General features: G+C 41.0%; 1 protein-coding gene across 3 annotated transcripts; it reads left to right on the forward strand.

Moving 5' to 3' along the window:
- The first annotated feature begins 275 nt into the window (after positions 1-275).
- On the forward strand, positions 276-23,839 carry spata13 (spermatogenesis associated 13). Of its 3 annotated transcripts, none has more exons than XM_015058411.1 (13): positions 276-755; positions 10,724-12,256; positions 15,637-16,086; positions 18,761-18,905; positions 19,096-19,232; positions 19,406-19,585; positions 20,009-20,188; positions 21,215-21,394; positions 21,487-21,719; positions 22,345-22,474; positions 22,573-22,948; positions 23,039-23,113; positions 23,197-23,839. In XM_015058411.1, the coding sequence occupies exons 1-13, from the start codon at positions 747-749 to the stop codon at positions 23,373-23,375; spliced, it is 3,807 nt and encodes a 1,268-aa protein (XP_014913897.1). In that variant the 5' UTR covers positions 276-746; the 3' UTR covers positions 23,376-23,839. The 3 variants fall into 3 exon arrangements, with proteins under 3 accessions (XP_014913897.1, XP_014913896.1, XP_014913898.1); XM_015058410.1 differs by lacking the exon at positions 276-755 and adding an exon at positions 6,222-6,324; XM_015058412.1 differs by lacking the exons at positions 276-755; positions 10,724-12,256 and adding an exon at positions 13,955-14,292.
- The last annotated feature ends 29 nt before the right edge of the window (positions 23,840-23,868 follow it).

The raw sequence follows: 23,868 nt of genomic DNA on the forward strand, positions 1-23,868 counted from the left end.
AAATTTTAATTTTAATTTTTAAACCGCCCAAATTTTTTTTTTATTTTTTTTTTTTTTATTTTTTTTTTTTTTTTTTTTTTTTTTTTTTTTTTTTTTGAATTTCTTGATTTGTGGCACTTTTGGTCTTCCACAAGCAAGGCGTAGCATTGCGTTTCGAAGTGGGCGTGGCTGTCTGATTTACTATTGGCTGTCAGTCGGACGGTCGCACTGTGGTCAACCAGTAACCTCCATCGTAACCTCTCAACGCCCCGCCCCCTGCAAACACAGCAACAAGTGCACTGAGGATGCTCTCGAGCTCAAATCCTCTAAAGACTCACTGGAGCTGGACTCCCCATTGAAATAACGAGCTGCATCTCAGTAACGTCTAGCTTTAACACGCCGCATGATTCTTATCAGTGCCCATCACTGTTTTACTTTGTTTCGAACGAGTTTTACCGGTTCGCGAAAGTGAAATTAGAAACTGCGTCGCTTACGCAACTCTGAAGAAGTTTATGAGTTAGTTAGCTCCAACTGCTAGCTCAAGAAGTCAAGGAGCCGTTTGTCTTCGGTATGCTGCAGGGTGACTGAAGAGAGGGGAGAAGAAGAGGGAGAGCGCTTGTTGGGCTTTTTCTGTGCCCGACATGAGCCTGGCAGAAGCCAGGAACCAACCCGCTAGGAGATACAGTCTGCTTCGGTATGGATAAATAGCAAAACCGCTGCTCTGTCTTATGTGAGAAGAAGAAGAAAGGTGGAGGACATCAGCGACTATGAGCAGGGTATGTTTTTATTGTTTCTATTCACCAAGACTTTTCAACAGCGTTACGGCTAAAACACTTTAATTGAAAGTATCTGTATTGTTTCACCCCTCGGCTGCAGTGATTTCACCCTCTTTGCCTGAAATGGGACCTGTGGGGGTTATTGTGGTGCATTACAGGAGTGGTTGTTATAGTGATGTGGGAGATGCCAGGGTGTGCTGGGAGTTAGTTAGTGAGCAAAGGAGAGAGGGGGCTGAGGGCCTGCTAATTCAAAGAACTCAACCGTTCAAGTCTGTAAATTAATTCACATGTGAAAAAAAAGCACTTAGGCTCTGAATTTTTATGAGCTTGAGGAAACTTTTCAGTGTAATTCACACTCATGCTTCCAGGACTTTAAGTTTATAATTCATTGAAAAGTTGATCAGTAAGTTAACTGTTGTCGTTTTTTGTATTGCAAAGTGTTGATGAGTTAGATAAAAAAAAAACACACATTTTTATGCATGCCCAGGTTTTAATGCATGCATTAAAACCTGAAACTTCTATCAAAAAACTCAGCATAGTTTTCTCCCCCAAAACTCCTTCTTTAAAAACACAAGATTAAAGTGGAAATTGTAAATCCATCCCCAGTTAATCTTTTAGACATTAACATCAAAAATAAATTCCTTCTTCTTCTGAAATATTATACCATAACTGTTAGTTACAACACAGTTATTGTACATATGTGACTTATTGTTATTTCATTTGAACTTCTTACAAAAACTCGGGAGAAATTAGTGAATAAAAGCATGCTACGTATAGTGGTTTAAAGTGCAGGGGCTTATTGTGCAAAATATTATTCTTTTTAGTTGCAGCAATTAAAATGCAATGGCAAAAATTGCTTTGACCTGCCAACAAAGATTTTTGCTGATTCCGATTCCATTTCGAAAAATAATGTCAAAGGATGTTGGAGCAACATTCAGATATATTTCCAGGCCTTCTGATGGAGTAGTCACTATGAAACAGTAACGATGTCCACACCGAAAACTCTTGCTTTCAACACAAACTGGTAACACTAAGTATAATGCATTCAATAATAATATTAATAATAAATACAATTAAACTTGAGGGTTTTTTTGGTTCAACTAGCCAAAAATCAAGGCGAAGCTACTTGAAAATTGTCTAATTTCTGACACTTCGTTACCTTTTTTGTCAATATACTCTTTATAGAACAACAGCTAATATTAGCATACAATGTTTTTAACAGATAAACTAGTTTGCAAATTACCATTTTGGGCTGGTGTTGCCCTATCAAGAGACATGGATGGCGCTACTTTAGTTTCCCTTGTGCTACCGTGCTTTTTGCAACCAGAAAACTAAATTTGCCTTCCTTATAGATGAGGGAAAGCGTAGTAGCCTTCTTTAGGCCAGCTGACATGTAGTGCTCAGCAAGACGTCGGAGAGGGAGCCATGCACTACAGTTCTTTCTGGCACTTTTCTTAAAAGGACTTTGAACCTTATGAATGTTATCAAACATTGTTTTTGTGGTCTTTAAACCACATCAACTCAAAACCTTTGGTTTAGCTTGACACTAAAAACCATCCCTCGCCTAGTAAAATTCAGCAAAATGATATAAAAACTCAAAATAAAAGTCAAATTTAAATGGGCAAACACGTGATAAGGTGTAGAACTCTACTAGAATCAAATGTCAATAAAAAGGGTGTATTTTCAGTGGCTCTTTCAGACTTTCCAATTCAGTAAAGTTGTTTCATAAAATGGGAGTGACCGCTACAAAGGATCAGTCACTTCTGTTTTCTTCGAGTTTGACTCATGGGGCACTTAAAAGCACTTAATATTTGAGCCAGGAGTTCTTACTGGAGGATATGAAAAGTTCCTTTAGATAAACTGAGATTAGCTTGGTTCCTATGAACTATCAATAAACCCTTTATACCAGTAAAATCAAAGGTCAAAGTCCCTATGCCATGAGTTTTAATACAAGACTTAACAACTACAATATAATTTTAGTGTGGGCTGATTTCTCTAATTGTAATTTAGCAATAACTAATCAAAAATGAAACGTCAATCAGTCTTTCTGTTGCTTCCTCATCAGAAACATTTTGTGTGAAACGCTTTCGTGGAGCAACTGTCAGGTGGCCAGTGATAACAAGGCTTGGTGGGGTGTTCTCCTCTCCAAACCCTGTACATTGTGTGGTTTTGGATTTCTGCTTGTCTGTCTCTGTGACAGTCCTCTGCGGATCAGGTGAAGTGTTTGGCTCCCTAAGTGAGAGTGGAGGCACTCCCTGGCTTGGCCTCCACCTGTACTTCCCACGCTATAGAAGAAGAGGCGTGGTGTTTCCTGAGCTACGGGGGTTTGCCAGATCAAAACTCAGAAACTGGGTCATGCACAAATATGACACTGTTATTTGTGGCAAATTGATGTTGATTGATCCAGACGGAACATATTTTAGGATCGTGTTTCTGTAGATTGTAATAAAAATATGCAAGTCCGCCTACATGTTTTTCCCCAAAATGAAAATCAGAAACCAAATGGGTTATCTTGTAGCCTTTTATCTCCTTCTTTTATTAGTATTTTATCGCGTAGAAAGCACATAGGCCAAGTCGCCCCCTGCAGTCAAGCCCTTTTAGCTCATTCAAGATCCTTGGGTTGCACTAAATAACTAAGTGATTCACCTGATTACACCGTTGTGTCGATCAAACAAGTCCTGCACACATACTGGTAAAGCTTCTCTAATGAGATTCAGTGGAATAGAGAAGGATGAGGATAGACACACTCCCAGCTGTGTACACTGCACGCTTACACGGTCGATTTCTACTCGCTGACACATCTCATTCCAACCAGAGGCGGGCTTAAAGGTTGATTTCCAAGCATGAACGCTAAAAAAGATTTTAATGTGGATTCACATCAGCACTCAGAGCAATACAGTGTTGCCTAATCCACCAGGATACTTGAGCAATCCGAAAATGTGAACTCATGCGCTTGGAAGATGAAATAAAGCATTTATTTCTTTCTACTCAGCATACTGTAAAAGCATCTTAACTCACACCAACTCCTGTTTGCGCACAGTGATTAGCTAATCATCCAGTCTGCTGAGGCGACTGTCTTCCTCACCGCTTTGATTCATTATGACAAACATAAATGGAGACAGGAATGCTGACATCTGACCAGAAAATGCTGGTGCTCCAGGGGTGGTTGTGTCTGTCTGAGAGCTAAGACGGCAATGAAAAGTCCTAAGTGTCCCTTAATGCTTAGTGTCTGGTGTATTTCTTTTTCTCTCTCTCTCTAAATCTGTAGCTCAGTTAATTTTGACTTAATGAGTTTGAGTCGCTCCTGAAGCGAGACATACCTCTGCAGAGCTGAACTTTGTTTTAACAGGGTCACTTCACGTTACGCATTTACGATTCCTTACATAACTGCCTGCCTGGATCCTCTGGTCAAACAGGAAGGGAGGAGAGTCCTTCTAAATGCTTTCCTCCCACAGCTTCATGGGTGTGGGCAGCACTGCACGACGCAAGGAGATGCTCTGAGTAATTGCTTATCTTTTTTTTTTTTTTTTTTGGAATGCAGTTTTAGCTTTTCGGCTTCTGTGTGTATGTTTACATTTCTGTGTATGTGTGCTTCCTCTTCTCTGAGAGTCTAATCTCAGGGTGGCTCCAGCTGGTTCCTGCCGTGTGGGTGTTTGTATGTGAGGAGAGATGTGGTGGTGGTAGAGGGGTGGGGGGATCCTCCCTGAGCTCTTAATTAACTCTGGACCCGGGCCTGCAGCGTACCGCTCCCATCGGCAGATTAGGGAGGAGAAGCCAAGAGAAGCTTGTTAGCATTGCTGGAAAGTAATGTAGATGTTGGCTTACATGAGAACAGTGCCTTGCAAAAGTATTCATACCCATGAGCAACCACAAGTTTCAATGTGTTTTATTATTTGCCCATTTTTCTTAGTCAGATTGGATGAAATGCATCATTTTAAAGAATCTGAAAAGTGTTTAGGTTCGGGCTTGGAGGGGACCGTTTTAATTCATGTGTACTTGAATTAAAACTTACTTCCTCTGTAGCTCTGACTATATGTTCAGAGTCCCTGTTGCACTGGAAGGAGATCCTTCACCCCAATCTCCAGCTTCTGAGCTTTTGCTTCCCTGTAGCAGAAACGTTTCCTGCAGCATGATGCTGCCAGCACCATGTTTCTCTACTGCGATGGTGCTTCCTGAGTTATGTAGACTTTTAGTTTTGCTTCAGACATCGTTTTTGCTCGTAGGCCAGAAAGGTTAATTTTAGTCTCACCTGAGCAGAGCTTCTGTAAACAATGTATCTCATGACTTTCTTTCAACAATGACTTTCTTTTTGCCATTAATGCCAGGTGTGGGACTGAAAGGATTAATCGGATTAATTGTGATTAATCAACTAATTAAGTAATCAAATAATTAACTTTAGTAATGCAAACTCAAAAAAGGCCATTTGCTGAAAGAACAACACACTCAGAATGGTAATTAGGCCAGAACTGTTCAAAAATGTATACATTTTGCATTTACAATAAAAAAATATATATTTGTCTATAAATATGTTCTACCCATTAATCCTCTATAATTTCTCTTCAATTATTAATCTGTTAATCCAAAAAATAGTTAACAGGTCAGACTTGCACTGTACTGATGTTGATACAGGAAGAAAGGGCTGAGCTTTCCACATGTTGATGTTAGAAGTATTTTTAGCTCCAGAATCATCTTTTGCTACAAATGATCAAACTTTCACTAAAGGAATACTTTATTGCATTTTGGGCAATAAAATGCACACTATCTTATTTTAAAAATGAATTTAATTATTTGTTTATTTGTATTTTTTAAAAATGTATTTATAAAATTATATAAAATATACTGTCAAGATAATCTGTTGGCATTTTTTTTTTGTTTGATTTACTGACTAATAATTAAATAGCAAAAGGTTCTTGAATAAGGTGAAGCTAAAACTATGGTGCCTCTAGAAGAGTTATGAGTAGGACATATTTACAGACTAAGAAAGATAAAAAAAATAAATAAAAAAAACTGATACAAAATGTATCTGTATATACATGTTCAGTTTTGTCTTAATTACTGCTCTGAATATGTTTTTCTTTCAACAACAGGCATCTTTTTGCGTTTGTTTACTCCGGTTAACAATTCATTTATTGCTAAGTTAGTTGACAATTACTTCTATAATTGATTCATTATGATTAATCCGATTAATTGTTTCAGCCCTACATGAAAGTAACAAAATCAGACAACTTGCAGGACGAGTTTGATAGAAAACCATCTTGTTTTTCTTTTATTATTAAAAGGTGACCACCTGTCTCACCTTCATTCCTCTAAGCAACGCTGCCAAGAATTAGTGGATGCCAGCTGGCGTGTGACAGTTGGCGCCTGCCGCAGGAAAAAAAACGCATCACAGGCCCTGCAGGACGGAGCATGTGGTAGAACGGCTGAGTTCTCAAAACAAAAACATGCTACTCAAGCTGTGGGCATTCTTTCCCTATCTTCCCACTATCTTTCAGCTTGGGAGCCAGATGGACGTATTGATCCTCTATTTTTCCAGTTGCAACTCAGCATGATTCCTTTGCAGGCGGAGTGGGTGAGTGAGAGCACAAGGAGACAATTCAGCATAGTTTTGAAAGCAGTACATTGTTGGTTGGAGGGTGTTCAGTGTCTGTCAGCAGCAGTGCTTGGCAGCGGTGGCTCTGTGTTTACATAAGTGTTCAGTGTGATGGGTGCAACTTGGTTGAAGTGACAGCAGATTCCACAGAAAGGTTGATTGAGAAAGCTCATCTGCTGCTAAACATGCAGAGGAATGCAACTATGAAACGACACACGGAAAAGATTAAATCGGGTACTTTCCTCCAAATCTGACAGAGTTTGGTTGTTTACACGAACGCCATTTTAAAGATCCTTTCTACAATAAACAACTCTCTTCTGTTTCAGTATCTTTAAAATTTCAGACCTGGGTTATGCTGATAAATTTGCATAGTTTGTTGCTCAAGATGCATTTCAACGCATCTCTTCTAGGAGAGAAACATTGCTAGCATCTCAGATTAACTTTCTTTAGATGCAAGGCAAAGACAGCTCAGTTACATGCTACTTGACTCTTTTGAATGCGTTTAACTGAGCTAATAGCTCATCTACAGAAGGAGGCATTGCACTCATTCACAGTGTCTGTGCTGTCACAAGGTGCTGGCTAATTCTAGATCCCTGCAGAGACCCATCTGTGCTAAACTAGAGTTTTTACTAGAGACGGTTCTTAGCTCATCCATTAAAATAAACAATTAAGAAAGGTTTGGATGTTCCCCAGTCAGAGACCCAACAAAGAGCCATTTCATTACGTCCCTAAAACATTTACGTGATGTAATGGCATGTCTCTGAGCTGCTTCTCTTGATTCTAACAAAGGATGAAATTTAGCTGTTGTGCTAATCAATGTGCACTGTCCTAATCAAATAATTTAAAAGATGAATCAGACTTATTCTTAAATGTTTTGTAAGAAGCAGCTAAGCACCCATTCTTGCTCTGGAGCTTCTTATTTTGGGTGTTGGGGGTGATCTCCATTCCCTCATGAAGACACTTTTTTACTCTGACCATGTAAAGAGTTTGTTTCATAGTGGGATCACAACACACTGCTGGAGTCAATAGGGACAGAACTGCTAATTAAGCGTTTGCACTTTTTAAAAGGGCGCACACCTTTATACCCTGCAGTCAACTTGGGGTAAAGTGCATTGCCATGTGACAGGAGGGAGCTGAAATCAAACCTCCAACCTTTTGATCACAAGACGACGACTATACAGAGCCACAGTCGCCCCTGAGGACCCACCATCAGTCATGATCCACCAAGCAGTTGTGTTGAAATGATGATTAGCAGTAAAATTATATTAGATCTAAACTGTGGACAGCATATTATTGGCATAACTCATAAAGGATGTAAGAGCCGTGGTAATTAAAAGTTAAAAATAGTCTTATGGTAAATGAGCTACTTGGGTTTCATTAATCCTTTGTTTAGCTGGTTTGTTAAGTGTCTGCATTCCTCAGTATTGGTCGGTGGACTAGTGAATGAAATGTTTGCTACGAACTTCTTAAGCATTTCCTCGTACAGCCAGCTCAGCGCTTCCACTTTAGAAGAGCAGGTTCTAAAGTTTTACTCATACTATGCTGGTATAATTAACACAGATGTCCTAGAATTTAAGTATATTAGAAAGTAAACAAGTAACAATTGGAGGCATTGATAAATGCTTTCTAGTGTGATGTGGTTATAAACACATCACACTAAGAAACGGGCAACATTCAAAAGTAGGGCTATTTACCACTTTCATAAAAATGGAAACTGTATGTGCATGTAGAAGTATTCATTCCCCTTAAACGTTTTTACATAAACCAAAGTACTTTATTAGACCTGAACAAAGTAGTGCTTGATTGTAAAGGAGATTGAAAATTATACCTAGTATTCAAGTGTTTTACAGATTCTTACAGCGATCTGCAGCATGATACTGTTCTCAGAGTAGTGTACAGTGTGCACCTCTTTTCACTTTGCATTTTTGTCAAAAAGTGTTCAGAGCAGCCGCTCCCAACACACCTGAACCAAATATCTGAAGTACCTTGACAGCACGCCATTCAGGTCTGCAGAGGCCTGGTGACAAGCCATTCACTTGATTTACATTGTTGGAGAAGGGCTTCATCTAAAAGTTGCAGGATATTTTCTCTCGCTGAGTGCAGTCTGGTAACGGATGGCCTTGAATTAGTAGGTCTGGTCTTGATGATGTGTTTTTTCCCACTAACAATCTCTTACCAACCTTGGGTTAATGCAGTGCATTGTGGGATTAATTGTTCCCCTGTAGTCAGTCCAACAATCTTTTTATTCCTTGAGTTTTATTCTCTTGTCTTTTACTCATGATATGAAACAAATTAATTATTGGATGGTGTCTTAATTCCTGGGGTCAAAATAATTTGTTTTTGTAAATGTTTATTTATTGATACTGTAAGCATTTGTTTTTATTTTTAAATTAGTCAATATATCGTTGTAGATGGTGGTGGGATGTTAAAGTAAAAGAATGGTCGCTGGAACAGATTGTGATATTATTCCATTATGTTCATTAATCTCTCACTAGAAACACATCCTGCTATTTCATTAGAAAAAGCTTTAAATAGTTGAACACCATGTAGAAAACACAAACCATGGTGTTGACACGAAAAGTGAAGAAATGTATGAAAACCTTTTTGAAAATTTAATTTTGCGAACCATTCAACCTTTCCCTTCACCTTTACCTAATCTTCTGTGAAATCTGGAGCAAAAAAAAGGGCAATTTATTGCATTAATCACAATGGATTAGCAGTTTTCATTGCTTAGTCACGCTGCACTTCAAAGCCTCAGCAGCATTAGCCACTGCCCTGAATCAGACGCATGTAAAGCTGTACAACCCCCCAGCCTGGGCCTCTGCTCTCCTGGGACATTGAAATGCAGCACCAAGGACAAATCCATGTTGTGTTCTTAGTAAAATGGCTTTCACTTCTGGAGCCTGTCCACACTGTGGGACACTCACCCCTCTGTCTCTCTGTTCTCCTCATGTCTACTCATCCGTGACAAACGAGAAAGATTCTAGACGAAGTTTTATGCTGCAGTTAGGGTGACGTTATTTCAGTCATATTTTTTTATTGCATGTGGCTGTTTCAGTCGTAACACTTGTCACACTCTTTAGATGACTGTAATATCAAACATGGATAATTACTTATCAGTAAATGTGTATTTTATCTGAAAGCCTGCCTGAAACCATGCCATGGAGTTTTTAGCATTTGTACTGTTTAATGGAGAAGAAATTATTTTCAGTGTTTTAGGTTTGCCATATTTTTCTAACTATAAACTGCATCAGTCAAAAAGTACGTTCATGGAGAGGAAAAATGAATCCAACAGCAAGCAAAGATTATTGGGGGAAATGTCACATTAATATTTATTAGTCTACATTTAAATAAATAAAATAAAGCAAGTCTAAAACAAATAAGCTAACAATAAACATAATAAGTAAGACATGTCACACTACACACTGGGGGTAGACTGAGCTCTCTCTCTCTCTAAAAGTATTGAAGGCCTAACTAGGATATTTAATGACCGAACCGTGATTTCAAAGGAGAACTGTGAACAGGGAAGAAAAGGCAGAAATTTACTCAAAAATAAAGAACTTGGGATGTAATGCAGAGTGTATGATGGTAAACAAATAAAGGTGTTAGCAGGACTGCTCACACTTTCTGCTGTAGTGCCGTCTGTATGCACCAGGTCAATATTGCAAAAGACTTGTAGAAATGGAATAATTGCCGGAATAATATGTCACCACTAACATTTCCTTTGCAGTATTTTCTCATTTCCGGGAGACCTCGTTAACACAGTTGGGTTCAGCTTTGTTGTTTGATGAAGGCTTTCTTCCTTTTTTTTCATTGCTCTGCTGCGAGGAACACCTTTCCTTGCAGCTGGCCTCACACTTCCACTCGGACCATGTCAGTGTGCCCTAATCAACGAAGGGAAACACTGTTACATAGAATTTTAGGCAAAGGGAGTCTAAAGTTGGGCAGTAAAAGAGACTTCAGAGATTAGATCCTTAAAAATGTTTCTTTTTTTACCCCAAAGACTGGCTGTTAACAGTTGTTTGGCATTTAAAAAAGATTCACCACTTGAACCTTACAGAAGAAGAGTTACAGAAGAAAGTGCTCCAAATAATGTTCTTTCCTTCAAAACGAGTCCAATGCAGCTCTTGGTTCATTTATATAAAGACATTCTAAAGTGTAATATTCTGAGTATGATAATGTACTACATCTAGACTATGGGTAAATTTTGCCTTGATCAACAGAATCTACCAAGCTCTTTGGGTATGAAATGTCCAAGTCTAAGGATCAGTTTATGCTAAACAAGTTTTTCTGATGTGCTTTAGTTGGCGAGAAAATACTATTGGTGTTTTTTCATTTTCCAGTGTCCCTCAGTTGGTAACTTTTGTTTGTTTTGTAGGCAGAACAGAAGGATAAGGTCTTGTCCCGAAGTGAAGACCCTCTCCAGTGTCTGCACCGCCCAAACCCCAATCCCCTGATCCGGAGCAGACCTCTGGGTGACGTTTATCCATCGCAGGTCGTCGTTGACAGGAGCTCTGTCCCCTACCTGCTGTCTGGGTGTGGTGCCCAGGTACAGCCGGTGGGTGCTGCTCCGATCTCCGACGAGAGCAGGATAAACGGCATCAATCCCTCTGCCTGGTCCAACCCTGTGATATGTCAAGCTGAAGGAAGGCCTCATAATTCAAGAATTATGAGGCTGTTTTCAAACTCCAGGAAGGGTGCCATCCCTCCTAGCAGTCCTGCTGCCGACTGTCCAAACAATGACAGCATCGGCGGCCCCCAGCCGTGGACCGGGCTTTCAGGGCTGGGTGTGGTGGACTCCTTCAAGAAGCTACGATCGTCTGTACTGCAAGGAATTCAGAGTAAAGGGGCAGCAACAAGCAGCCTCGGACAGAATGTACCATTAGCAGATGTGGAAATGCCAAATGGATCAGCTGGGAGCAGCTCAGAACGTGAGCCAGCTGACGCTGCTCATCATTTAACAACTGCAGAAGGAAATTTTGTATCAAATGGAAGTTTAGCTGACCAAAAATCCGCAATGGTTCAACATTACGGCTCAGATATTGAGGACTATGATGATGAGGAAGCTGAAAGTGGTCTCACACGCAATTCCCGGTTTTCCAGAAGCATAAGGAAAGCATACGGGGCAGGAAGAATCACGTTACTTGATACAAACAATGGAAGAAGTGACAAAAATGACACTACAAGCAGCACGCAAATACCAAATCCTTCATCAAAGGTGGACGTCGAGACAGAGACCCAGAAGGAAAACATTAATGTGAATGTTCTGAGCAGACTCAGTAAAAGTGCAGAGAACCTGCATATATTTAGACGTAAAAACCATTGTCCAGGTCCTCCATCCCCACAGGAAGACCCTCAGAGGATCACATTGTCAAACGGGACCCCAAGCATTCAAAGGACCGCCAGCACTTCCTCAGTGGACCTCCGAGGCAGGAGGAGCCCAACAAAGAACAAGGGGCCAATGATCAAGCTAATCGGCAGCATGACTGACCTAACTGGCCGACGAAAGCAAAGTCCGTCCCCAAGTCCCACGTCTCCATCTCCAATGTCCCCTTTGAGCCGTCTCCACGACGACTACTCTCGCCGTTTGCCTTGCCTTCAGAGCAGCGAGCGACAGCGCCGGCCCGTAGCCATCACCGCTCAGGTCAGCTCTGTCAGATGCACTCCCCTCATTCACGCCCAGCCTGAAGACAGCGCAGACCTGCAGTCGCATCGGGGTGTCGCCGACCCACTTTCCTCAGGGCCCAGAGATTCACCAGAGCAGATTTCAGCTGATATCGCTGCTCAGCATGAGCTGCTGCCTGCTTCAACTACCAGTAATGCTAAACAGATGGTCGAATGTGTTTCACCCCCACTCAGCGAGAGAGAGGCATCGCAACAACAGCCTGACTTTGCCTCGATACCAAATGAGGTAAGATCTGCAAACTTATAAATCACCCTGGATGATGAATGTGATATGAAATCATTTTAACTTCATGGCTCTTTCTGTCCACCTTTATCTCTCCCTGGCTCCAGAAAACTTGTCTTTATGATAAGAAATTTTTTGTTGACTGAGTTTTTCACTCCTGATGGGGTTACAGCAAAACTTCCAGCTCCAAAAGAAAAAAAAATATATTGATTTTAAGCTTTTATCTTACAGTACAGTGATCCTAATGTTACACTACAATCAGAATCAGTTCAGCAAGATATAGGAGGAGAAACTAAGCCAAAAAATTCAAAAGGCTCCCACACAAATGATTCAATGTTTGTTCCACCAAATGAGAGGAGGTAGATGGCACTTCAATTTATCTTCAAAGTGGCACATCTGGAGCAGATGCTACTTTCTAATATGACGTCCTCTTAGTCAATCTTTATGTAACTCCACAGGAGGTTACGATGAGCTTCAGCAGTGAATTTTCTTTTAAATCTTCCTTCATCACAGCGTATATTTTTAGGGGGTGGACAGAGCTGGGCGTTCCTCCTGGACGTTGATCTCTAAGACAGATTTAAGCTGACTTTGCAAAATGGACAAATTATGCTAACATTTAACTTCTCATCTGTATTGAAAATGTATTTCATATTCTTTAAAGCTGGGTTCATAGCAGAAAATTAAGCAGTTCTATCAGTTGTGCTATGAAGAGTGGTCAGATATCCACTTTATCCACAATATTAAATATTTTCTCATTTTAGTATTGCAAGATCTCGTCCCAGATCATCCCATTCATTATACATATTTTCATTCCAGACTGTGTAATCCAGTCAGGTCTCCGACTGATTTTTGAAGCGGTGAAGGAGTGCACTTCAAAACCTAATCCACTCTGTTAAAAATGTTATGTTTCTTAGCTTCTGAAGAAATATTTAGATTTACAGTGCATCCGGAAAGTATTCACAGCTTCTTACTTTTTTCACATTTTGTTACAGCCTTGTCCCAAATTATATGAAATTAAAAATTCTGTGTATACTTTCCAGAGGTACTCTATGAAAACCTGCCCTTTTACATTTAATAATAGTAAAAAAAATACACATACGTCATATAATACAGAAAGGAAAGTTGTTTTTGACACATTGTCATAACCCATTTATGTTTGTTTAACCCCATAGCTAAAATAATGTATATTTTGCATTAAATCTAAATGGATTTGTTATTCTGCTTATAATCAATTAAATGTAAACAAACACTCTTTCTTACATTTCAAAGAAGAGAAAATCACTAAAATCTGCTTTTGTTTGACACTATAGTATATTCTGATCATTAATGACCTTTCTCATCAGAACGGCTGTGACCCTTATCTTAAGTAAAGAAATCTCACTCATCTAAGTGTGAAGTGATCTTTGATATACTCTCATGGTGAAGTAATACTTCTGGGTTTACTGCACGTACACTTAAAAAGGGAAAAGTCCAAAGTCCTTATTGATGTCAGATAAATAAGAGCGAGGGCACAACATGGACTGTTCCTGTCAGACTTGTTTGATTCCTGCAGCAGAGTCACATGCTGACGTTGGACCCTTGGTGCTGCCAGGCGCTGTGAGGGAGCAGGGGGAGTTAATGATTAGGCTTTGTTTATGATTAGTGGCCGTTGCGCAAAAAAAAAAAAATCTCTTTGTGGTTCTGTTTCAGTGGGAGGGTTTGGAGGCTGTGACTGAGCACAGCCTTTCCGTTAGCTGTTGCTCCAGATCAAAGTACAACGACATGAACGCGAGGCCTTTGACAGCTGACAGCTCCCCCAAGTAAGCAGGCCGATAAATGCAGGAGTTTAGCAGAATAATGCTCTGAGGTCGGGATTTTGTCTTTAACGATGGGTTGGAAAGCCTCATCCGTGTTCTTTAGTCATCAAGGGGCTTCTGGAAGGAATTTAGGGATTTGGCCTTGAGGAGCACCGGTTTCCCAGTTCGGCAATGGTGCTGGTGCTATGTGTGCCATTCCAGTGTATATGCCGAGGTCCAGACCCAGACCGGGAAAAGCCAGAGGTGAGGTTCAGTTTTACTGGAAGCGTTGTCGTTTTACCTGCTGAGAAATCTCACATGATGAGCGTTAAAAGGAGTATATTAGCAGAGATTTTTATTTTAAGCTTAAAAGGAGCTTAAGATGTTTCTGATAAGCAAATAATTCACCTTAAAAATGTTATAGACGTTATAAAGGTCATTGAATTAAATCTTTGTTCTGCTTTGAGATCCAGTAAAGTTTGTAGTTGATTTGTTTTACCTTAGCAGCTTCATGTTTCTGATTAACTAATGTTCCAGGTTTCCAGGTAGTTTGATTCAAATCTGTCCAAATTCAAAGTACGACTGGTCAATATATTGTTGGAGGAGTTCTTGTTAATGATCACATTCTGTGTTTTGCAGTCCGGTGCTCTTTCTCAGACATTTTAATTCCCTCCTTGTCATGAAGTTACATAATAGAGCTTTAACACAGTTGGGATGAAACAGTTTTGTGGAAATATGTTGATGGTTAATACAGTTTTAAATTAAATTGACCAGTTCTGGTGCTATTAGAAGATGTTTGTCAAATGCAGCCACAAACAAAAGCAGAAGGCAATGAAATTAAACTGGCACTACATTTTAAATCTAGCTGTATTTTTAGAGGATGTTTGAAAATGTTTCTCCCTTTGGTAATACAGAAGGACACATAAGTTTCCTTTTATTTGTCCTTAGCTAAGGCTTCAGTTTGTATGGTTTGGTCTTTTTGTGGTTTAGTTTGTCTCTTTAAGTCGTTACCAGCATTTCATGTTTTGTCAACTTCCAGCATTGCACCCCAAGGTCTGCTAATAATAATAATACTACTACTAACAGAATCATAATCCTTTTTTTTTTTTTAAACTTGAGGCTTTTCAGCATTTATCTGCTTGGCACAGACACAACTTCCTTCAAATCTTCATAATAATGGTCTTAGTATCTGAATCTAAGATGATAAGCTCATCTGATTTCTCCTTGTAAAATCAGCATGAAGGCTGGGTATGTGTTTGTTTGAAAATGTAATTCAGTCGTGACAGATGTAATGTAACACAGAAGACATTGTGTGTGTGGGATAGTTGATAAAAAGTGAAAAGATTAATAAACTGAAACTGATCATTAAGCTGCATTTTCACGATGAGAAACAAAACGAAAATTGTGTTGTAAACTTGTTCAGAAATTGTCCTTAGCCTAAAAACTGTTATGTAAGAGTTAGAGTTATGCTTTTATTTAAAGTTATCATATTTTTACTGAAACTAAATTGTGATTTGGTAAAGCCCAATTAAAAGATTATCGAGAAGGAGAGATGCTGCTTCTTGATCCTCGTTTTGTTTTAAGATTGTTTTTTTTTTTTCTTTTCAGGTGAAATCCCACTTTCAAGAACAAGAGTCAATTCTCCAAACAGAGAAAGTCTCCCCAGCGGGCAGCAGCCCACCTCCTGACCCCCCAGCATGCCTCTCCAGCACACCCGTATCCCCCATACCTCCCACAGACGGAGCTGCAGCTTCCACAGAAACCGCCTCTGTCAAGCCCAGACAGAGGAGTGGGCGGCCCAGACCTCGGCCGATCTCCGACTACGCCCAGCTCGTTTCCAGGAAGCATTGCATCCCCGAGGAAGTAGCAGAGACAAACTACGAGGGAAGGACATCGGATGCACAGCTGCAGGAAAATTGCAGCTCCAGTGGGAACGTCAGTCACTCTGACAACTGTAGCCTTAACGGGGAGGTTCAGAGACATCGGCCCGTCTCGGTGATCGGGGCCGTGGATCTGTTCGCTGCAGATACTGAGCTAAAGGAGGATCGCCTTCCTTCTGTAAGCTTTCACAACTTGTCCCCAGCAAATGGTTTTCTTGTTGCACATTTGGGATTAAGCTATCTGTCCAAAAGATTAAAATGATTAAATCATGCTCTGATCTAGTTGCCAATATAAAATACAGTGCATTAAGCGGCATTGGGCTTCATTTTGAAGGCGTGTTTTTTTAGATACAATATAACATTTATATATATTTTATTTCTATTGGCTACTTTACAGCGATTAAAACCTTTAGACAAAGCAAGAACTCATTCAGACTCCCCTCTTCCAGGGAGGCCATGTTTTCACAGCAGCCCAAAACAGACCATACACACTGGATTTAGTAATGTTCTTTTGCACTGTTTACATTTTTTACATCAATGATAGTTTTCTCCTGAATCGCAAAGAGTGCGGGCTGAGGCTGATTGTAATCTTTTTGTTCTAATCAGCAGCTTTGTGACTTGATCTCTTTAAATCCTGCATGATGCTTCTTTAAGTTCCAGGTTGCATTGAGCATGTTGGAACCAAAAACCTTGAGATGTAATACATCTCATAAAAATATATGTGTCTAGAAGGGTGTGGCTTACACTGCTGCAAATGTATTTTTCACTCATAAGCATGCAAGCATTACACTGAGATACAATACAAAACAATGAAATGCAGCAAATTAGACACATGAAGCACAAAACCATAAGGATAACAACTAAAGATCATAACATAACACCTTGAAGCTGACACAGAAAAACAAGTGTGAGGAGCGCGATAACAGAAAGCAGAACGTCCCTGCTCTGTGAATGTTTTTGGAACTTGTAAAGTGAGCCATTATTACTAACATTGAGGAAAGTAGGTCTGATAAACGGAGAGATAGCTTTTGCAGGATGGCTTTGTATGTAAATAATACAAAGCTTCTCGTGTTACAGAAAGTTCAGGTTTTAAAATATGGAACACAGTGGTTTATTTGATTACAGATTATTCTTAAAGTTTTGCAGTGATGAGAATCAAGGGGTTTGTGAGTGGAGGATGCTGCTCTACCAAAAGTGCAACTAGTCAAAAACATGGTGGAAAATTCCTGAGATGAATCTTTTCCCTGTAAACAGTGGAAAGTTTGAAATATTTTTAAAGCAAAATCCTGTTTCTGTCAGCTACGTTAACAAAGAATCAACTCCGTTTTCAAAGTTTAGCTTTTCATCAAGCCAGAGGCCTGGATATTTGTAGTCCGACACTCTCAATTATTATTGTCAATAAAAATGACTCGTTCACTTTCATAGAATATCTTTCTGGTGCTTGTAGAAAACCGTTGTTAAATAAAGGAGCATTTCTTCAACCAAATCACATAATTCCCGAAGATTTAGAGTTGTTGAATAGAAAAAAAAGCAGAAAAATACAAGACATTATCATCAAAATGACAACAGAATCAACAATCATGCTATAAGATGTAAAGTTGTTGATGTAAGCAGAGGACAGAACGAAGGAGAACACCCAGAAACTGGGAGAAAATAACCCTGAACACTTTCTATCCTATTTTAACATGTTATCTACCAGGGAGAGAGATAGGAAAGTTATTTTAACCGTAGGGAGCTATTTTTGTGAAAGTGATAAACACTATTCAGATCCACTGTATGAAAGAAAGCAGCAAAGTATGCTGTGTGAAACCGAACCAATGTCATTTAAAACGGGGATACCATGTTACTTTTGCATTTCATCCTCTAAGAGACACGAGGTCTAGAGACGACTGAGATAATGCAAAGCAGGACCTGATCGTTTCATCAACTCCATGTGGTTGTGAAACTCTGCACTCAGACGTAGTTCTTGCTCAACTCAAGAAATGTAAATAAAACCAAATGAATTGACGTAATTAACAGTAAAATCAGCATTCTACATATCTTTTGCTCTGATAAACTTTAATAGAATGACGTCAAAAAGTATTTGCCTCCCTTAAATGCTTCACGTCGAATGAATTTTGTAGTTCAAGACGACAAAATTCCTGTTTAGTCTGCTTTGGTGTGCATTCCTGTTTAGTCTGCTTTGGTGTGCATTCCTGTTTAGTCTGCTTTAATCAAACCATGGCTTGTTTGTCTAGAAACTCCGGTTCGTTTAGGGAGGTGTTAATGCGTAATCAAACTCTGATGCGGACCAAAATAGCGACTGCATTCAGTCTTCTTTAGAGGTTTTCACCTTGTTTCCTTAAGCAGGTCTTAGTGCAGCGCCACCACAGGTGAGAGGGAGAGCAGATTTTTCAAAGGGAAGTGTGAAAGAGAACTGCACCAGCTGAAAATGTAACAAATGTTGCAGTTTTGGTTCCCAAACCAACCCAGTATACCGGACCATCAGATGAAAACAACCTTAAATGCAGTTTTCAGAAAGCAAATCCCATCAAGCATTTATACAGTAACTAAATATGAGTAATATTCAGTGTTTCATATGGTCACTCTTCTTTGCAGCTATCAGTTCAGTTCTTTAAGAAGCAAATACTTTTTCACAGCATGCCCAGTATTAAAGGAGCCACAGAATTACTGTAGAATATACACAAGAAGCCCAAAGTGAGCAGCCTGACTCTGTATAGGAATGCTAACACAGGCTGTGTTATGTGTGTGTGTGTGTGTGTGTGATGATGATTTATGGGAGTAGCTGGTGAAAGCCAGAGAAAGTGAGCTCTTCCTAAATCCCTGGACTTTTCCTCTTGTTATTACTGCAGCCTTTGTCGCGACCACCAATCCCCTCCCACAAGGTGCCCCCCTACAGAGGAGTGTCTGCCAGATTCCGACCCAGCGCTCTCTCCCAGAGCACCCCGATTGGACTGGACCGCGTGGGGCGGCGCAGACTCCACCGAGTGCTCAGCGGTGAGAACCGGGCTTGTTTTTGAGAAGACTTAACAAAAAGTTACTCTGTGGGGGGAAAAAGAAAAAAAAAAAAGCAAAAATCTGGTGCTGAGGAATGTCAGCAAGTATGTTGGAGGAGAAAAGCTGATAGAGATAGATAGGTTGCTTGTTTTCCACACGTGGTCTCATTATCTCTGGATCCGCGTTGCAGCTGGTGAGTCTGAGTGTTCGGCGACGCTGGATGACAGCGTGAGCGAGGAGGAGGAGGAGGAGGAGAGCAGCTTCGAAGAGCTCGCTGATGGAACGCCCTACCTCCAGCCCGGGGTGGAGCTCTCCGTGCTCAACGAGGTGACGCAAAAACCCCCCCACAAATTTCTGCTTGTCTCGTTTCCAGTCTTTGGACACGTTTCTAAGATGTTTGGCCTCCGCACCGTCCACATGTCTAGAAGTAATCTTACATGTCGGACACAGGCTCAGCCTCCGTGTAATTGTACGCTCCTGTCTGCCCGTGTCCTGTGCAGTGGATAATCTCGGGCTATGCCGTGTACGCCGAGGCTCTCTGGGATCATGTGACCATGGAGGAGCAGGAGCTGGCCTTCAAGGCCGGCGATGTGATCCGCCTCCTGGACGCCTCCCACAAGGACTGGTGGTGGGGCAGAGGAGGCGACAGGGAGGCCTGGTTCCCGTCCAGCTTTGTGAGGGTAAGTGGACTTTCTGACCCCTGCTCCCTTTGACATGTTTGCAGAGAAAAAAAGACTCTCAGCCCGGCTTAGGCCCAAACAAACAGCTGAAGGACCGGAACATAAGAGGGTCCAGCTGGTTTCTGTGGCGATGGGAAGTGACTGACAGCTCGGTCTTAATTAGTGAGGCTGTGGTAACCATGGCGAAGTTGTGATTGGCCGGCAGTCGTCTGCTGCGCAGTGTCTTGTTCCTGAATCAATGTTGTTGCCATAATAAAGTAGTCACTGTTCCCCTTTTCATTGTTCAAAACCTGTGGAGACAAATATGAGTGAGAGATAATTTCTGTTTTTAGGTCTAATCCTGACTTAAGTTTGCTCTCAAATAGATTTATTTGATTCTGGTTCTCAGGAGGTTTAGTTGCGTTTGCATTGGATGCGTTTCAGGTCCGTGTGAACCAGGAGGACTCGAGCACTGAGAGTGTGGAGAGCGTGGCGGACCAGGAAGATCCGGCCCCCAGGGATAAACCCAGCACTCAGCACAGGGAGCAGATGAGAACCAACGTGGTTCAGGAAATCATGAACACTGAACGCATCTACATCAAACACTTAAAAGACATCTGTGAGGTATTTTGGTTTTTAATCATTAAGATTTTAATAACACAAGTGCATTTTTCAAATGATGACCACCTGTGAGTGACCGGTGTTTGGAATACTGGTCTGACAACACGAAGTAGGTTAAAAAGATCTAGAAAATGCCTTGAAGAGCAGATATCACTGCCGTCTGTCTGACAAGGTTTTCAAAGTTATTTCTACCACATTGGGACATCAGTGAACCACAGTGAGAGCCACAATGCAATACAGGGTAAAAGATGCTGCAATGGTCAACTTTCTCATGATTGTTACCGGAATTAGTCCAAGAGAGCATCAACAACTCATCCAGGAGGTCGCAGACTGAGCAGAAACGGCATCAATGGGGGAGATCCACAGTGAAAACCACTTCCTGTTAAAAATGAACACTAACGTCATCTCATGTTTTCCTAAAAAAAAACATCTTGATCTTCTAATGGCTTTTGGGACAATATTTTGTCAATTGATGAGACAAAAGTGGAAACATTTTGAAAGTTTTGTTAGATGTGTTGTTAAGACGGCATCCTTTCAGAAAAAGAACATCAGTCAGTTTTGTGATCTTCAGCTTTAGCTTATGCAGCAGGAGAATGATCTGAAGCCCACTAACAAGTCCTCTTAGCAACTCGAAAAAATAAGCTAAATGAAGATTTTGTCTTGGCTTAGTCAAAGTCCGGACTGATTTATATTTTGTGGGATGACTGTAAATAGGCATTTACTTTTCACATAGGATGAGCTCGGTTTGGATATTTTTTTAGATATAATCGTTTTAAGAAATGCATTTTGTATTAACTCAGATTGAATCTGTGTGATTATCTAAAGTCTTTAAGTGTAACATAAAAACAAAAAACATCTAGAGTAGACATACTTTCTTAACAGCATCATCTTTGGTTGCTGCAACCTATGAAAGTAAATCCTCTTCAGTAAAAGCATGGGGTACTTTTCTAGCACCCCCTGTTGGTCAGAACTAAAACATTTTTAAGGCGCTCTGTCAGTTTAAATACGGGGTTGGTTTTTGTGTTTCAGGGTTACATCCGTCAGTGCCGGAAAAACTCCAGCATGTTCACAGAGCTGCAGCTGAAGACGATTTTCAGCAACATAGAAGACATCTACAGATTCCAGAGGCAGTTCGTCAGGGAACTGGAGAAGAAGTACAATAAGGAAGAACCGCATCTCAGTGAAATCGGCTCCTGCTTCCTCATGCAGGTTGTGACCATGCATGTGAGACGCACATCTCGGTAGATCATGTCACAGAATCACTTTTAGTCATCCTGGACTGCTTCTCTGCTTCTCTGAAGGGCGAGGGCTTTTCGATCTACTCTGAGTACTGCAACACTCATCCTGCTGCCTGCGCTGAGCTGCAGCGTCTCATGAAGATGGGCAAATATAAGCATTTCTTCGAGGCCTGCCGCCTCCTCCAGCAGATGATCGACATCTCCATCGCTGGTTTCTTGCTCACACCTGTCCAGAAGATCTGTAAATACCCGCTGCAGCTGGGGGAGCTGCTCAAGTACACACCCAAAGACCACAGGTAGCATATATGGAAATTCGATAGTATGCAAAACTTCAGCTCATCAGATTCAGCCAGGAAACAACTGAAGGTCAATTCTTGACATTAGAAAAGCAGGGCTTTGAAATAAAAAAAAAAAGGTTAAACGGTATGAATGCTTTTGCATTGTCTCTATGAAGTCACACCAAGATGAAGAAAAACACTTCAAAAATAAATCTTACCTCGTTTTTGGTGCAAACATCTTAATACACTTGAGATAAGACAAAGTAACTTTTTAGCAAGATTTAGGAACTTGTTTTAAGTCAATAATTAATATTGATTAAATGTAGTAGTTCCACTTGCAGATCTTTTCGTGTATAATGGCATTTTTCCCAAAATCTGCTAGCGGAACTTCTACTTTTTATCAACATTAAGTATTGACTTAAAATAAGTTCCTATAACTTGCTGAAAAGATTGTTGTGATTCATTTTTGTCTTATTTCAAGTGTACTTAGATATTGGCACTAGAAGCTACACAAAAATCCTCAGTAAGATTTTCTGTTTTTGGAGTGAAGGTCGCCTACTTTACTGTACCACGTAGTTTACAAAGAGAAGCTGTTTCCCTACCTCACCACCTGTTTTTGAGTTTACTCCTCCGGTCATTGCAGGGACCATGCCGGTGTCAGTGAAGCGTACGAGGCTATGAAGAAGGTGGCCAGTTTAATCAACGAGAGGAAGCGGCGGCTGGAGAGCATCGACACCATCGCTCACTGGCAGGTCGCCATTCTGCACTGGGAGGTCAGACTGACCACTTCAGATGTCATTTCAGTTATATCCTCTCAACTTTGTGTAAGCAATACGTCCGGCTGTGGTGCAAACGCTTTGACTCGCTGCAGGGCCCTGACGTGCTGGAGCGCAGCTCGGACCTGATCCACTCCGGCGAGCTGACCCGCGCCGTCCGGCAGGGGAAGCCGCAGCAGCGCAGCTTCTTCCTGTTCGACCACCAGCTTGTCTACTGCAAAAAGGACGTCCTGCGCAGAGACCTACTGCACTACCGGGGACGTCTGGATATGGACGAGATCGAAGTGGTGGACGTCGCCGATGGGCGGGACCCGGACCTGGGCCTGACCCTGAAAAACGCCCTGCGGCTGCGGAACGCCTCCACCCTGGAGTTCATGTGCATGCTGTGCTGCAGGAAGGTGGAGGACAAGCAGAGGTGGCTGGAGGCCTTTGCCAAGGAGAGACAGAGGGTGAAGGAGGACCAGGAGATGGGTGAGTTATTCGGCGCAGGCGGCGAAACGTCGCTTCTGCGTCGCGGCGACGCAGCGGATGTTTGGATCTGAAGGTGTGTTTTGTGTGCAGGAATAGACATCAGCGACGAGCAAAGAAAACAGGCTATCGCTAATGCCAGAAGACCAAAACATGGAAAGATCAAAAGTAAGGAAAATTGTTTCTACAAGCTGTCAAACTTCAAAAACAATTTGTTTTAATGTTTTTATTTAAATGTTTTCCTCTTTTAGCCGTCGGCTATGCCGACTCTGTCCCGCCACACCAAAACCTGCCCCCCCTCCAGCAGCGCCACATCACCATTCCCACCAGCGTGCCTCAGCAGCAGGTGTTTTCTCTGGCCGAGCCCCCCAGACGAAAGCCTTACCACCTGCTGTACAGCATCACTCGCAGCACCTTCTTCAGGAAATGAGGCTCTCTTCCGCTAAACCGTCCCAAGAACTCAACGAACACTATTTTTTTTTTTCTAATTTGTGTCAAGTGTTGTTTTAGTGCCTGTTTTTCCTAATGTGTTTGTTTTTATTGCTGAGTGCCTAAAATTTAAAGAGGCATCATAAAAGTATTAAAACTCTGTCTGTCCTCATATTTTTGTTTTGTTTTTGTTTTTTTGTTAAAAATGCTGCTTTTTCCAAAACAAAACAAAAAACACCCATCCTGTTGTTTTAATAATTCCAGCTCACAGATATATACTTTAAATTAATGACAACGACGTTTTGTCTGCTTTTATTTCCAGAAACAAGGTTTTAGTTTGTTGCACAAGGGCTGGGACATGTTTTTTTCTTTTTTCTTTTTATTTGTCGAGCACAGGAGGATAAATGAACTCCTCACGTTCATATAACTGTGTAATATTGTAAATAAAACTGATGTACAAACACACCTGATGTGAATGGATGTCATTCTGATTG

The sequence above is a fragment of the Poecilia latipinna genome, unplaced genomic scaffold (assembly GCF_001443285.1).
Source record: "Poecilia latipinna isolate Pla-1442-1.1 unplaced genomic scaffold, P_latipinna-1.0 Scaffold1539, whole genome shotgun sequence".
NCBI lineage: Eukaryota > Metazoa > Chordata > Actinopteri > Cyprinodontiformes > Poeciliidae > Poecilia > Poecilia latipinna.

Bases quoted from the DNA above. Each gene is read 5' to 3' on its own strand.
- spata13 (XM_015058410.1), top strand. From the start codon at position 6,301: ATGATTCCTTTGCAGGCGGAGTGG. The intron at 19,586-20,008 runs GTAAGTGGACTT...GATGCGTTTCAG, and splicing joins TCCCGTCCAGCTTTGTGAGG to GTCCGTGTGAACCAGGAGGA. The intron at 22,949-23,038 runs GTGAGTTATTCG...TTTTGTGTGCAG, and splicing joins GAAGGAGGACCAGGAGATGG to GAATAGACATCAGCGACGAG.